A 14,633-nucleotide genomic window follows, 5' to 3' on the forward strand; every position below is an offset into this window, starting at 1 on the left:
CTTCTGGACACGTTTCAGGTTAATGATTTTTCCATTAACTGCTTTGAAAACAAACAAACAAAAAAAAGTGAGATACTCTTAAAACTGGAGAAGAGCACTGCACTGCTGGTAAGGCTTTGACTGAGATATGGTGACCCTTGGCTATGCCTTAAGAAAGCTAAATACAAATGGAGTAGACAAATGCTTAAAAAAATGTAATAGGCACAGCCTGTGGGAAAAGGCTAAAAGAACTTGTTTACTCCAGAAAGAATAAACAATGCCTCCCAATGCAGATTATTGTTTTGCTCCCTACATAGAGTTAATAAAAAGAAATTTACAAATTTTTAGTAAAGGAGAATAAGACTACATTTTATTTTATAGCCTTATTATGTAAGGCTAAAAATTACTTCTGTAACTGTAGCTATATTATTAATGACTGAGCCTGGCCATCTAGGATATGTGGAATTCTACCACATGAGGATTTTGTTTGAATACACTGATTTCCATAGAGCTTCCTTGTGTCAGTCCATGCCAAATCAACTGGAATAAATGATTCCTTGAGATCTCGTTGAGAATCACACTGCTGCTTTTAAATAGGAATCTAAGTAGTCTGCAGAAGTATGCTAGGGTACATTTTGGCTTTTCATAATGCAATATGCCAAGGGGATTAAAATTCTTCCACTCACACAGCAAAGGGAGGTGTTGTTGTGGGGTCTCATATCATATGCTTAATATTTATAGAAAGAGAGGTTACCCAATGCTTTTCCTCAAACCTGCTCCTCTCTAAGCAAGCAATGAGGGAGGGAATGCGAAGAGCTTTTCTTGGGACTTTTTGGTACAGTTTTTGAGCATTTTTTGTTTGGTTTGTGTGTGTTTTCTGGTGGGTTATTTTTGTTGTTTGTTTTTTTTTTCTGTTGTTGCTGGGTTTTGTGTTTGTTTTAACTTGAGATCCTGCAAAGAAGAGGGAAACAGAAGGAAACAATACAGACACAGTATCCAGGGCTTCTTGCACAGCATAGCTGTGCCCCTGGCTGCACTCTCAGCCCAGCTCTGGAACTTAAAAACTGAGGCTGCAAGTCTTTGGAAAGCACAGGAGATAAACATCCATTTTCACTATCTTTAGTGCACTGAGCAAAGATATAAGAATTTGTTTGTACAGCCCAAATTTTCTAGAGATAGTACTAGCAAGGTTAGAGTTTATCTTCCCTTCTACGTAAGTAACCTCTGCTCAGGTATGAAATAGAAAGTGCTGGTGAGAGATGGGATCTTAGACCATTCCAACTAAAATAACTGAAGTACTTGCCACCGAATCAAAGGATAGCTGGGCTTGGAAGGGACCTCTGGAGATCATTTAGCCCAGCTGCCCTACCACGGCAGTGTCACCCAGAGCAGGTGGCACAGGGACACGTCCAGGTAGGTTTGGAATGTTTCCAGGCAGGACAACTCCACGTGTTCCCGACACAGCCCCAGGCGGAGCCCCGTCGCCTTCCCGTCCCCGCTCCCCCTCACGCCGCCCTCGCGCCACCGGGGGCGGGGCCACACGCCCCGCGAGGGGCGGCGCGCGCCAATGCAGAGCCACCTGCCGCGGCCCCGCAGCCAATCGCGGCCCGCGGAGCCGCCGCGCGACGCAGCCCCGCGCGCTGCGGAGGAACGCCGGCGGCTCGGCCCGCGCCGAGCCCTCCTCGCCGCGCTTTGCGACGCTCTCCCCCCTCTCCTCCCGCCGCGTTGCTTTACGGCCCGCGCCTTTCCCCTTGCCCGTGACCGTCTCCCCCGGCCGCGCGCGCGGGGGGCGGGGCCGCCGCGGCCAATGGGCGGCGAGAGCGCCGCGGTGACGGGGCGGGGCGGGGCGGGGGGCGCGCGCTGCCGTAAAGCGGGCGGCGGGCGGCGCGCGGGGCAGTTGTCAGCGGCGGCGGCGTCGCGGCGGGAGGCGGCCGGGCCAGGTGGGCGAGCCCTCACCCCACTGCCGCCGGGACGCCATGGCGGCGGCGCTGGGCCGCAAGGCCGTGGACTATGTGCGCAGCAAAGAGTTCAGGGACTACCTGATGAGGTGAGCGCGGCGTGGGCGGTGTCATCGCCGAGCCCACCGCCCTGCCCGGGCAGGCGGTAGGGACTAGCGTTCGGTCCCCGGACCTCTCCGCTTCCCGCAGCCTCGGGGCGCCCGGGACGGGGTCGGACGGTTCGTACCGATTGACCCCTGGCGAGGTCGCCCTCACCGGCGGCTGGCCGGGTGGGGAAGGCAGCGAGGAGCCGGCCCGGAGGTGCCGTGGCCCCGGCGTTCCCCTTGTCTCGCCGTGGGGGCTGTCACTGTCCCGCCCGGCCCGAGCAAACCGGCCGTGACCTTGAAGTGACGCGGCGCGCTTCGAAGCTGCGGCTGCGCCCCTCCTGACCTTGCCGTGCCGCCGTGACAGCCGGCCCGCCGCGGCAGGGCTGGCTGAGGCGCGGGGCGGCAGCGGGCTCGGCAGCCCGGGACCGGGACAGCCTGGCTGCTGCCTGCCGCAAGGGCAGAGGAGCTTCTCTCTGCCTTGGGCAGAGGCGAGCTTCATCATGGTTGCAGTGTGAAGATGGGTTGTTTGGATCCCTTGAGTAGGTGTAAGTAGGTGTCTCTTTCCAGAGGCTTGTTGGAGCCCCGCTGTCGTTGGAACGTGGCTTAAAGTCACCTCCCAGACAGCTCAGTGCTTGTGTCAAGCTTTGTCTTTCGTGCTGTGGTAAGGGATGTGGCACTCTGGACTGAAACTATACGACTGCCTAAAGTACAGTTTTGGCATACTTAAATCTTGCTGAACCACTGTGCAGGAACAGTCTCAGGTAGGCAGGCTGAAGTTTCTCTACCTGACAGGCTGTTTGACAAACTAAACAAAAGTTACCTCGTCTAATAAAGGTGGTTTAGCAACCTTTCACTATAGCTATTGCTTGCTGTTTTACCTACGTCTATTGCAACTGGTTTGATGTTGAGCAAGCATGTAGGAGGATATATGTTTAGCTTTGAAACGTTGTCTTGGTTAAAGTAGCAGGACATGCTGTAAGGCTGCATGGATAAGGGATTATAATGTAAAGCCTTAAACTTCAGGAGACTAGACTTAGATTAGATATTTGGAAGATGTGTTTTACCTTAGGGATGGTGAGGCACTAGAAAGTTTGCTTAATTTGTTCAGTATTCACAGAATCAAAATCCATAAAAATAGGAGGAGGAAGATAACAACCTTGAAGCAAAACAAAAGTCCAGAGCAGGCTTCTGTAGTTCCTTTTGTAAGTCTTGAGGATTCCATGTAAGCTTCATAGATGCATGAGTGTTAACATTTAGTTAACTGTAACAGCATTCATGTGAAGTATGTAAATAGCTATTAAACCAGTAATCTGCTTCATAATTAGAAAAACAAACATCCAGATGTGATTACAGCTGCTTCCTAATGTCATCACAGTTACTGGAAATATCTCTATCCTCACCCTAGACTGAGAGGGTTTTTCTAAAAAAAACTTTCAGATGCATTTAACTTAGTTTTCAAACAAGCTACATATGTGACTATTCCAGTAAAAAGAACATTCCACAGGTTTCTACTATTGGGATGGATTGTGTTCTGCCTTGCTATATACCAAGATACTTGCTTAATTTTCAAAGTTAAGTTTAAAATTTAAATAGCTGTCAGTAAAAGACTTGTCTGTCTTCTGCATAAGAAGTAGAGAGTTATCTCTTTGCATGTCTTCCTGGAGGCGATTTTTTTCTTCAGACTACAGGACTCTACCCTGAAGAAAAGTCCTTTCTTTGCTCAGGGAGTAAGTGTCCTTAAAGCCCTGAGACTGTGGTGTCTGTTCTAAAAATCAGCATCTAATCGCTGCAGAGAATCAAGTTTGTTTGAAAGTTGTTTGTCAGAATTAATGACTTAAGGTACTGTTTGGGATTCTAGAGATAGATAGGCTTCCAATTGCTTGACTCTCAATAGAATAACTTGGGCTACCCAAAGTGGTAGAATAAGTGCCCCATTATTATGGCTTGGGGCAATCAAAAACTTAAAGACATCTATTGGAATAATTAGCTTTGATTTCAGCTTCAAAATCTGAAAATATGAAAGCAAGTGTAATGAATGCATGATGCTTTGTTCAGGTGGATATATCTGGCATTAGAATTGCATTATGTCATGGGTTAGCTTTTGGATCTTGCACAAAGAAACAGGAGAAGTTGCTTTTAAAACTGTCATTAAAAATTAATTATTCTGCCATGTGAAACTGGCTTTTCTCTAGTGGTGATTAATAGGGATCTGAATGACTGTAAAGTATATAAATACAAATCTACCCTGTGTCCTAATGCTTCAAAATGAGCATAGTAAGAACATAAGCTGTTGGTAGGCTTTTCCTGCTTCTTGTAAAATGCAGCAGTAATGTAATTTAAAACTAGCTGATTAGCATATTAAAGACTGGTAGCTCTGTGTCTTGTGAACCTTAAGTTGTATTTTTTCTCCAGATTCTAAAAATGACAGCTATCACTATAGTCATATTATCTAAGCCACCAATAGTGGGCAACTGCATCCTCTTATTTCCTATCCTATTGATTTAAAACCTCTTCTGAAAAACATCTAATACAACTGTTTCCCTCCTCCTCTAAGACAGAAGACATCATTCTAGACAAGCTGTCATTTTCTTGTGGTAGAAGCCTAAATTGCTTTCATCACATAATGAATTGCAAGGAATGCAGAAATCTCCTGGTAGCAGAAAAATAAGCACAGACATTGCAGTCTGCTGGGACATTTCTGAAATGTCTCTTCCTGATGACTCAGCACTAATGCAAATGTAGGGACTATATACAGAAGGCTTGGAAATATAGTTCATTCTTGGAAAGCCTGAGCACTTTGATGTGAGCTGCATAGGAACTTTCTTTTAACTTAAGCAAACTTCAGAGAAGGTAGCATTGGTCATAGAACTAAAACTAGCTGATCTTCAGTTCTCTTCAATAGATCTTTCAACATGAGGATGTAAGAATTTTAAAGTAAAAAGTTCTGTGATGCAGGCTAGAAACTGGTGGACACAGCACCTGCTTGCCTTGTGTGCTCTGAGAACTGAACGACTGGCCCTTTTGCAGAAGGGTAGTGCCCTTTCCACTTAGGGGATGACAGTGTGGGGAAAACACATAGTGACAGTTCACCTATATTTGCAGAATGGTCTCTGGCCTACTAATATTCTTATTGCCAGAATGAGGGAAATAGATGCAGAAATTTTAGAAAACTAAGTCTTTCCCACTGTAGCATTTTTGGAATGAGTTTAGTACCAATATGAGGTATTGTCACCCCTGGGTTCCTCTTATCTTGTCTAGACATTTATACAGAAAACTGACACTTGGAAACTGGGTAAATCCAACAGCTGTTGTTCACAGTTCTGAAAACATTAGTACAGTGTTTTCTTTGTCAAGGGACTGAATTTAGTTCTTGAGGTTCTTGGAAATTAATAATTTGGAAGGGAGTCACTTCAGAAATAGATGTGTACCCATAGTGCAGTATCCTCGCTATTGGATGTGGTGCATGTGTTGCAACTCTCTTGGCTGCAGAGCTTTGGAGCTGGATGCCTGTTTCCTGGGAGAGTCGATGTGCCCTTGGTTTACCCTCTTCTATACATGTTCCGCTCCCATGTGATTGTAAGGACAACCTTGTAAGACCTCAGCCAGAGCTGCCTACTCTGTTAAAGTAGTATCAGTTTGATTCTATTTTAGGCTTTCACTCCCTGGAAACAACTCACACTTTAAAAATTAAGGCTGACTTCTGTTGGCATAAAAATGTGGTGCCAGAAGATGCATCTGAACTTTAGTTTGTGTTTTATGAAGAAATTTAAGTTTACATTTGTCTTATGAACTTAGTCAACTGTTGCTGCAGATCAGTTAAAGAGAAAACAAACAACAAGTGGCTAGACTAGTCAAGGGCATCCAAATGAAGGACCTTGAACCAGCTTGTAGTGAAGACTCACTGAAACACACATCCTGTGTGATTTCCTAAGTACACCTGACTGTTCCCTTACCATAGCTCTTTATAAAATGGTGATCTAAGAACATGGAAATCAGTGTGAGGGAAGTGATAGTTACAAAGTGTTCTGCAACTCAGGCTTTCTATTAGCCTACCAATTTCTCATAAGAAAGGCCTTCTTGTAAGTCGTAATTCAGAACTAAGTCTTATCAGTGTCTTTATAAGAAAGAAGGTGCTTAAAATTTTGCCAGCTTTTGTTACAAAAGCTTCATGACAAGCAATCGTAAGTGTATGATGTAGTCTATCTTTTGTGCATAGATCATTAAGTTATTACATAAATTGGTACCTAGATTAACACTGAAATGAAGCCCATACATGACTGAAGTGTAATTGCATGTATCATTGAGAATGTGTTATAGTTCATGTTTGGTACAGCCACAGGAAGGAAGAAACACGGTGACAGGAAGATATCTGGCAATCTTTGGTTTGACCTACTTACTAAGGAATACAGAGAATTCCAAGTGACTCTGAAGCTTTCACTGAATAATTCTAGCTGTTTAGCTTTGTCGTGACAAAGCTCGATGTCTTTTGGCATCCTTTGAAGTAGTTGGGGTAGGATTTTGGGTGCTCTGAAGGGTTGAATGTCTTCCACTGACCATAATGGGATTTTACGTAGCTGGGAAAAAGAGCAAAAAAACTTGTCACAGTGATAGCTCCTGTGGGAAATGGGATTTTTTTTTTAAACACTAATACATTATTCAAAGTTAATGCTGTGACAGCTTTCTGACTTCTATTTTCTATTTGTGGTATGCTTTTGTCTATGTAGATTATTAAAGAAACTAATGTGGGTTTTTTTTCTTCTTTCTTTCATGTGCTTTTTGAATGGAAAACAATGATGGTGCACTTGAACAGTACGGTAAGAAAAGGGGGAGGGTATTTCTGGTTTCACAATCTTCCTAACTTCAGGAGCTTGCTGTCTTTTTCTGTTAGTACTGTTACGACTTTGTCTGCACCTGAAAGGCATGCTACAAATCTCCAGGAGAGATGCATGAGGAATATTTAATTGCAAGTCTGAGGTTAAGATGACCAAGTGTTAGCTCCTTCAGAGTGTCTTAAAGGGGCTATGATTTTTCCATACCCTTTTGTTAAGGAGATCAGAGCGGTGTGAAACCCATTCTTCTATGTAGCAGCAATACTGTTACATAACCAAGCTACCTGGCTTATCTCTAATGGCTTTCAGGCCAGACAATAAATGTACAAAATAACTCGCCTTACACTCGTCTTCTGTCCTGGACCCTTTCAGTTTGCCCCTGAAACTGGAAGTGGGAATTTTATGCCTGTTGTACTGTGAATCATAATGTTATGGAAGATTTGCTCTTCTACCTAGACAAAAGACAAACTTTATAGGTGTATTTTAATTCTTGTGAGACTTCAAAGGGCTGCCTGCCTTGAGGCACTTAAAGCCTGATAGCAATCTCAAAGTTCCAAATAAAACTCCATTTCAGCAGTGAAAAGCTACTGCTGCAGTACTTTTGTTTACTGATGATTCTTCAGCTTGCACAGGCTGGATTCGAGTGGTCCATAATCTATGGTGTATTATTTGGTTATGTTCTAATGGCAATTAGTTGAGTAAAAATACCAAGTTGATTTAATTTACTTTTCAAAACAAAAGCTGTCACACAGATTCTTAAAAGCTGTGAATATTTTGGAGATTCAAGAAAAATCTTTCATAAAGTACAGTTGTTCATATGAGACCCCTGAAATTACTATAAAGCCATCACCAAGTACAGGTAGTGTCTCTCCACCTGAAGTTTATTTTGGTGTGGTGGTACAGTGTAAATACCACATACTCATGCAACTCCCCTCAGTTATGCCATGTTACCTCTGATGTGCTTGAGAGGCTTTAATCATTACAGATGTCAATTTTCCTACCACTAGGAATATAGCAAACAAATGCTTTTATTATGTTATTAAGAATACTGTTGTAAATCTAAACTTGCAGAAATACTATGTTGTGCATATTGCACTGAAGTTGAACTATCAAAACTATGTGTTAAACTCACTTTTTTCTATTTAAGTTTCTTCTATTGCAACTGCACGAAGCAAGTGTGGCTTTTAGTCTGACTGTACTGTTGCAAGCAAGACTGGCAAGAGTATCTTAGAATTAAAATTGCAAGAAATTTAAATACACCCTGAGAATTCCAAATCATTAAACATGTTACAGTTACAGAAAGTGTCAAAACATGGATATAGCTGGTATCTGCAAAGCTTTTTCTTGTGAGGTGCATCTCTTTTGTTGTATCTGGCCAAGTTGCTTCTGAGAATGAGTTTCTACTTAGAAGAAGCTGAAGCAAGTACTGTGTGTATCTTCTGTAGAAAGAATTCTGGTGAAGCCTTGTTGCTCATAACAGTAGCAGAAATTGAACTTAAGACACTGTTTTTCTTAGAGTATTTTAAATACTCATCAAAATAAACTTATTAGTTTTTCTCATTTGATCCTTTCCACTTCTTGTCTCTATTCTGTGTACACACCTGTTGGTAACTGCTCTCCTCTGACGTTTGTTGAATCACTGAGTTTTAAGTAATCACCAGATTGGTTCAGCAATTGCAGGTGAAGCTCAGGGTAACAGTTTGCTTTGCTTGCTGGCCCTGCTCTTTCAAAGAGAGGGTGTAAGTTCTCACAAGAAGATGCTGGCTGAGTTTTTCTTCATCCTCAGCATAAAATGAAAACCCCTTCAGTTCTTCACGTCATCAAGTCCTTATGTTTTCAATATATTTTTGAGGAGTGTTAATTGAAAGAGGGAAATGCTAATTCTCTGCATAGAAGTGAGCTATAAATCTGAAGAATCTAACAATGCCAATCAGGTGGTTAATGACTGCTGTGTTATAATTAAAAAATTCTATTTCAATGGCTCTAGATAGTTCCTCTCTGATCTGAAAGAAGATCCAGAGTAAGTTCATTTACCTTTCCTTCTGAAGAGTAGATCCCACAAAAAGAAAGGTTTCATTTCTCTCTTACATGAAAAATAGTGTGTCTTTTCTTGGAATTTTGCCAATAATCCTGCCTTCTAGTTTTGTGTGGCTAAAAAAAAACCCCTAAGAATACTGTAGATTTTTGTTTCTGTTTAACTTTATTTTTGTTTTCCCTCTTCACAGCACTTTTGGGGGCCAGTTGCCAACTGGGGTCTTCCTGTCGCTGCTATTAATGACATGAAGAAATCGCCAGAAATTATTAGTGGCAGAATGACATTTGGTAAGACCTGAGACAAACTTCTTGTTTGGAAACTGACTCCAGAACAGTTTCTGTCGTTTAAGTAGTGATATATTATTAGTTGTCTGCAAACTTGTGATCAAAGCAGATGTAGATATCAAATATCTTGTTACATAACTTTAGAGGCCATTTAAATTGAGGTACTGAAAAATGGCAGGGCTCTTTTTTGGAAAGCTTTCCACTAGTTTGGGAGGGGAGAGTGAGGCAGCTCTTGACCCTTAGGAGTTTTCAAGACCAGACTGTCTCCTGAAGTATAACTCCTATTATCTTAAGCTATTGCACACACTTGTTCAAAATGTATATCTTTATTCAGTTTTAATCTTCGTATAAGGAACAATGATCCTTTGTGGTTAGTGTGAGATTTAAATATTTATCAGCACTGACAAAGTGAAAAAATGGTAATGATTGGTCAGCAGGGTGCAGGAAGCAGGAAAGAAGGCTTTAAGTCCTTGCAAAGCAGTTGTCTATGAGAAACTATTGTGACTCTTAATGAGAAATTATTCTTAAATGCATAAGCAGTATTTTTCCACCTCTCTTTGGAACATGTATAGTTTTTGCCTAGATGCCTCCATGTTCAAATTCTTTTCTAGGAGTAGAAATCTTGCAGTTTTAATTTATTAGCTTAACTTTGGCATTACATTGCTTCCTTAATTCACTAAATAACTTAATTGAGTTATTCTTCCCTCAAGCAAAATACTTGCGGCTTAAGAAATTTTATAGTCCCATTATCATTAGGCTCTGTTTAAAGTAATTCAGTCCCTTAATCATCTTCCTTGAGACAGAAGACTAGTTTAAGTAGCTCCAGTACAGCAAAACTGTTTTGTAAATAGTGTTTTGGTGGGAGCTACTCAGCTCAGCAATATTGAGACACCTTTTTAAATTCTTGCAAGTATATATAGTTTGTGTGTACAGAACCTGGGGAATGAAAAGAGAATATTTGTACTTATAAAAAGGCTGTCTTCTTGAACAGTTAGTTTACCAATTTTTTTCTTTAAGCCTGTCAGAACTTTACAAAACTAGGGCATTCTTGAGTTGTAATTTCCTGTATTTAATTATGGTAGGAGAGTAGATCAAAATAGTTTCTCATCTTTCTGGAAAGCAGATAACAAAGCTTCATGTTTCTGAATGTTCATTATTCCCTGGACATTGAAAGCTCCTAATCTTAAAATGTTCCCAGAAAGAACTGTATTTAAGTGATTAGTGTCTTTAAAAATAATTTGTCTTAGAAATTGTCAGAATAATACTATATGACAGACTGTCTCATTGAAATAAACTCTTATTTTCTGGCTGAGATAATTTAGATAAACTAAAAAAAATTAAGTTGCATCACAGGATATTGTATGTGTAAAATAATTTTTATGAAAAGCTGCAGCCATGTAGATTTTATTGTGTAGTAGAAATGAGCACTATTTTATGTTTCTGTGCATTGGAGCCTCAAAGTGGACATGTTTGTAGGGCTGTTGGAAAACTCATAAACAGCAACAAATCTTCTCCCTGTTATTACATTTTACTAGTAGGAAAATTGTAACTAAACAAATTGCAGATATTTACAGTTTCTTAACAAGATCTTATCAAGATCTATCTAATCTATCTTTTGCAGCACTGTGTTGTTATTCCTTGGCTTTCATGAGATTTGCTTACAAAGTGCAGCCAAGAAACTGGCTTCTTTTTGCATGCCATTTCACTAATGAAGTTGCACAACTTGTTCAAGGAGGACGACTGATCAAATACAGGCAAGTCACATTTTTAAATGGGGAAGTCATAAACTGATGGCACCTGCAATACTGTGTTAGTGATTAACTGTGGTGCAAAGCTCTTCATGGTTTCTGAACTTGTTTAACTTCAGTACCTTTTACAAACCTGTGAACAGGCTTGTTGTCAGTAGGCAGAACGTTCTACTTTGCATCTCCTTTGAACCTTCTGAGGTCTGCACATAGAAAAGGCAGGAAGCCCTTGTGGTCATGAGGAAGTGTAGACAGGGCCTTCAGCAGCTGCTGGCTATTTTGGGGTTTTTTGTGCAGTCTGTTGATTTGTCTGCGTGTATCCATCTTGGTAACTAATACCTGAGATGGAAACATCCATAAAACTGTGAAGGAGTTGTATATCTGAAAGAGAAGTTGCACAAAACCTGTCAGTGCTGACTGTTCCATACACGAGGTGGAGCCAACTGAATATGCCTGGGGAACAAACTGTGATCAGTCTCACACCCTTATTGTGTAGCAAGCAGTGCAGACAGACACTGCCCCAAACAATCCTGGTGATCAGGATTATGGGTTTTCTCTCTTCTGCTCCAAGAAATTACTGTGGAGCAATAGAGGATGAAACCTTCTGAAATATAAATTTAAAAATAAGACTGCAAAACTGCAAGTGGGCTTGTCTCTGCTAAGTTACTGACCAATGTCCTTCATTCATAAAGTTTTTTTAATAGCAATTGTATTTCAATATTCACTCTTACAAAAGCTGTTTTCTTTTGGCAGGATGGAGAAAAAGAACTAAATATATTACTTGAAATAAGCCAGGGAATGTATTGATCGTGAATGACAACCAAGGAAGACATGCCATCTACAGTTGCTGTGACAATTACAGTGGGGATGAAACAGAAACACCTATTATGAATATGACCCTACCAAGAATTCTTCTAATAATTTTTTTATCTTGCCTTTTTAAAAGTACTATTCAGCAATGTAAACCATTACATTTAAAGTCTTGCTGCCTTACTGATCTTTAATAACTACCCTTCTAATAAGACATTAGCCACCCAAATAGCAAGCAATATTTGAAAATCAACTTTATCTAAGGGTCTACAAAGTGGCCTGTGATAATTTGACAAAACTCATTTTAAAATCAACATGAACAGAGGTCAGTAAACAGAACTGTAGGTGGTATCATTATGTATTAACATAATCTTAAAAGCCATTTAACTTGAGTGCATTCATTCCTATTCTCTTTTTTTTTTTAACTTAAGCAGTGGCTTGCTGATCTACAAGAACAAATGTGTAGATAGGCAGCCTGGAAGTGAGCAGCCATCCCTCTTCCCTCACTGCATGCCTTTTCTCAGTAAAGAGACTTCATTAACAACCATTTTTATGTCACACGCTATTTAAAGAAGGCTTGGAAAAACAAAAGCATAGCACTGAATGAAGGAAGGCAACAAAGCCTGATTCTGTTCTTTAAGGAATTCTAAGTGAATTTTATTTTTTCCTACTGTTTTAGTTATTCTAGATGTAAGTAATTCTTACACAGGCAAAAACTAAACTTGTTTGGAGTCTATGATCTGAAGGACGTAAAGTGCCTTTCAGTAGTTTTTGACTTCATTGTGAGAATGGTTTTCCTGCATGATCTGCCTGAAAGTCACATTGCTGTAAAGGTAAAATTGACAAAGAATGTGAGAATATATGTTACAGATTTTTTTTTCAGTGCGGTGTTTTTGAACAATAAACATATTACAAATGGCAATAAAACTCTTGAACACTTGGGAAAGTTTTGTTTTTCATACTGTGATAACAGACCCAAAAGTGTAATTTTATTATTGAGTGTTGCTCATGCAATAGCATGAAGCAAAAATAGGCTCAAAATTAAACAGTATGTACTGAATTAAAGTGTCCTGTGAATCCTAATACCTAAAGCTTCTTCTCCCAGCAGGAAAACATGTAGGTGTACTTAGACTGAGTAGTTGTAGTGTGATGGGCAGGGTTGAATTCAGAGCTCTCATTATGCAGCTAAGTCAGTATTACATATTACCTTCTAGCAATTAGAGCAAGTCCTAATTGACCATCTTCTAATTCTGTTGTGATGCTAGCATTTGTTGATGGACATATATGAAAGAAGCAAATAGGACATGTCTGCTGGATGGCTAAAGCTGGTACTGACTGCTGCTTCTTGCTTTAGAAAAGTTACTCCATAAAGCTGCCCCTTCAACACTGCTGTCTTGTCACAAAAGCAGTCACCCCCCACTCCCTCCCCTTTCTCCCTATCTCCTGGAATAGCAATACTGTTAGACTTCTATGCAAATGAGTAGTGAGACACAAGCAGGTAACAACAGCTGATTATCTTGGCACCTTATAGTTTGTTATATCACTTTTGGAGAGAAAAATAAGCTACTATTGAGTTTGAACTTGGTAGAGGAAATGTGTTATGCTGCTCTTGCATGAAGCTTGCAGTACAAGGCTGTACTCTGCCCTCACTTGATCACTGTTCATTAGCTCCTGATTGTCTTTGCTCCTTTACCCAGAGAATCCCATTTACAAAAGTTCCTTCTCTCATTTTCCTGGTAGTTGCACCATACTTTATTTCCTTCTTTCTTCCCCTTTTCCATTCACTGTGATAAGGCTCAAATTCTTCAATACTGGACTAGAGCAAGAGTGAATTGCAGGTGGAAAGTGGGCTTTACCTTGTTTTGATTAGATATTAAACCAGGGATGCTTCCTGCAGTCCATCCAGACTTAAAAAAGGGGAAGGGGTGGCGACAAAGGCCCATTTTTCATGGGACTTGAAGGGAGCTGGTCCTATTTGGGAAGGGAAATCCAGTATGGGCTGGATTTCCACTGCCTGTTAGTCTGCCTAGTGACAAAAATAGTTTATATGGGCAGAGAGCCACCAAGTGGCTTGTGGCCTGTGTCAGTCAAACCATTAATTATCAAGCTGTTTACATACCACTTCTGTGTTTAAAGGTGCTGGGCGTAAGGGGATCATTGAAATATTATTAAAATGAATTCTTGTAATAAATAACTGTATGATTAGCCTGCATCCTACTCCTCTGGCACGAAACAGCATATGGCTGTTTTAGGAGGGGGCTGCTTGGGATAATCCAAAGAGGGGAACAATAGCTTAAAGAGGACTGGAGATGGTGTATTCTTGAGTTTGAATACCTTAATGGTGCTAATGGCTTCTTTTTGTTCTTTTCTTATTCCCCTCAGGTAGTATCGCATGAAAGAATGAGGCTATGTGAGTTTCACTGATTAATTATAAGTTAGAATTCAGTATTTGCTTTTGATTTATAAGATTATAGGGCTTGTCTGTACTTGCTATTGTTCTGGAATACCTGCTTGGTTTAATAACAATGTTCATCTGTAGGACATGTCCTGTCACTAGAAACCTGTGCTGTTCTGCTCCCAGGCACTGCCCTGTGTGTTCTGCTTCTTGTCTACCACAGTAAAACTGGGAGACGCATGGCCTTTCCTCTCTTGCTGCAGTGGTTACTGCTATAGCAACAGCTGCTATCCTCTTTCATGTCTTCAGACAGAACAGAATTTCTCACCTTTCTGAGCAAGTCCTGCTACACTGCTGGTAAGGAATACAACACCCTTAGGAATTCAAGTGGGAGAGAGTACCAGCTAAGCTCTCTGTCTGTCTGTTTCTTCCCCCTTTCTCCCCAGTTTGAGCTGGAGATGCCTTGAGTCACTTTTGAAAGGGAAGACTTAAGACTATACGACCATGGCATT

The 14,633-nt window shown here is 40.9% G+C and overlaps 1 protein-coding gene across 1 annotated transcript; it reads left to right on the forward strand.

The window, feature by feature from the left end:
- The first annotated feature begins 1,871 nt into the window (after positions 1 to 1,871).
- On the forward strand, positions 1,872 to 12,672 carry MPC1 (mitochondrial pyruvate carrier 1). The gene is made up of 5 exons (XM_077782081.2): positions 1,872 to 2,026; positions 2,731 to 2,734; positions 9,078 to 9,174; positions 10,793 to 10,925; positions 11,670 to 12,672. The coding sequence occupies exons 1-5, from the start codon at positions 1,956 to 1,958 to the stop codon at positions 11,686 to 11,688; spliced, it is 324 nt and encodes a 107-aa protein (XP_077638207.1). The 5' UTR covers positions 1,872 to 1,955; the 3' UTR covers positions 11,689 to 12,672.
- The last annotated feature ends 1,961 nt before the right edge of the window (positions 12,673 to 14,633 follow it).

This window comes from Lonchura striata, chromosome 3 (assembly GCF_050655825.1).
Source record: "Lonchura striata isolate lonStrDom1 chromosome 3, ASM5065582v1, whole genome shotgun sequence".
Lineage (NCBI taxonomy): Eukaryota > Metazoa > Chordata > Aves > Passeriformes > Estrildidae > Lonchura > Lonchura striata.

What these genes read in the sequence shown, in the direction of transcription:
- MPC1 (XM_077782081.2), top strand. Translation starts at nt 1,956, where the DNA reads ATGGCGGCGGCGCTGGGCCGCAAGGCCGTGGACTATGTGCGCAGCAAA. An exon ending in TAGTGGCAGAATGACATTTG is followed by an intron (nt 9,175 to 10,792) that starts GTAAGACCTGAG and finishes TATCTTTTGCAG; the next exon opens with CACTGTGTTGTTATTCCTTG.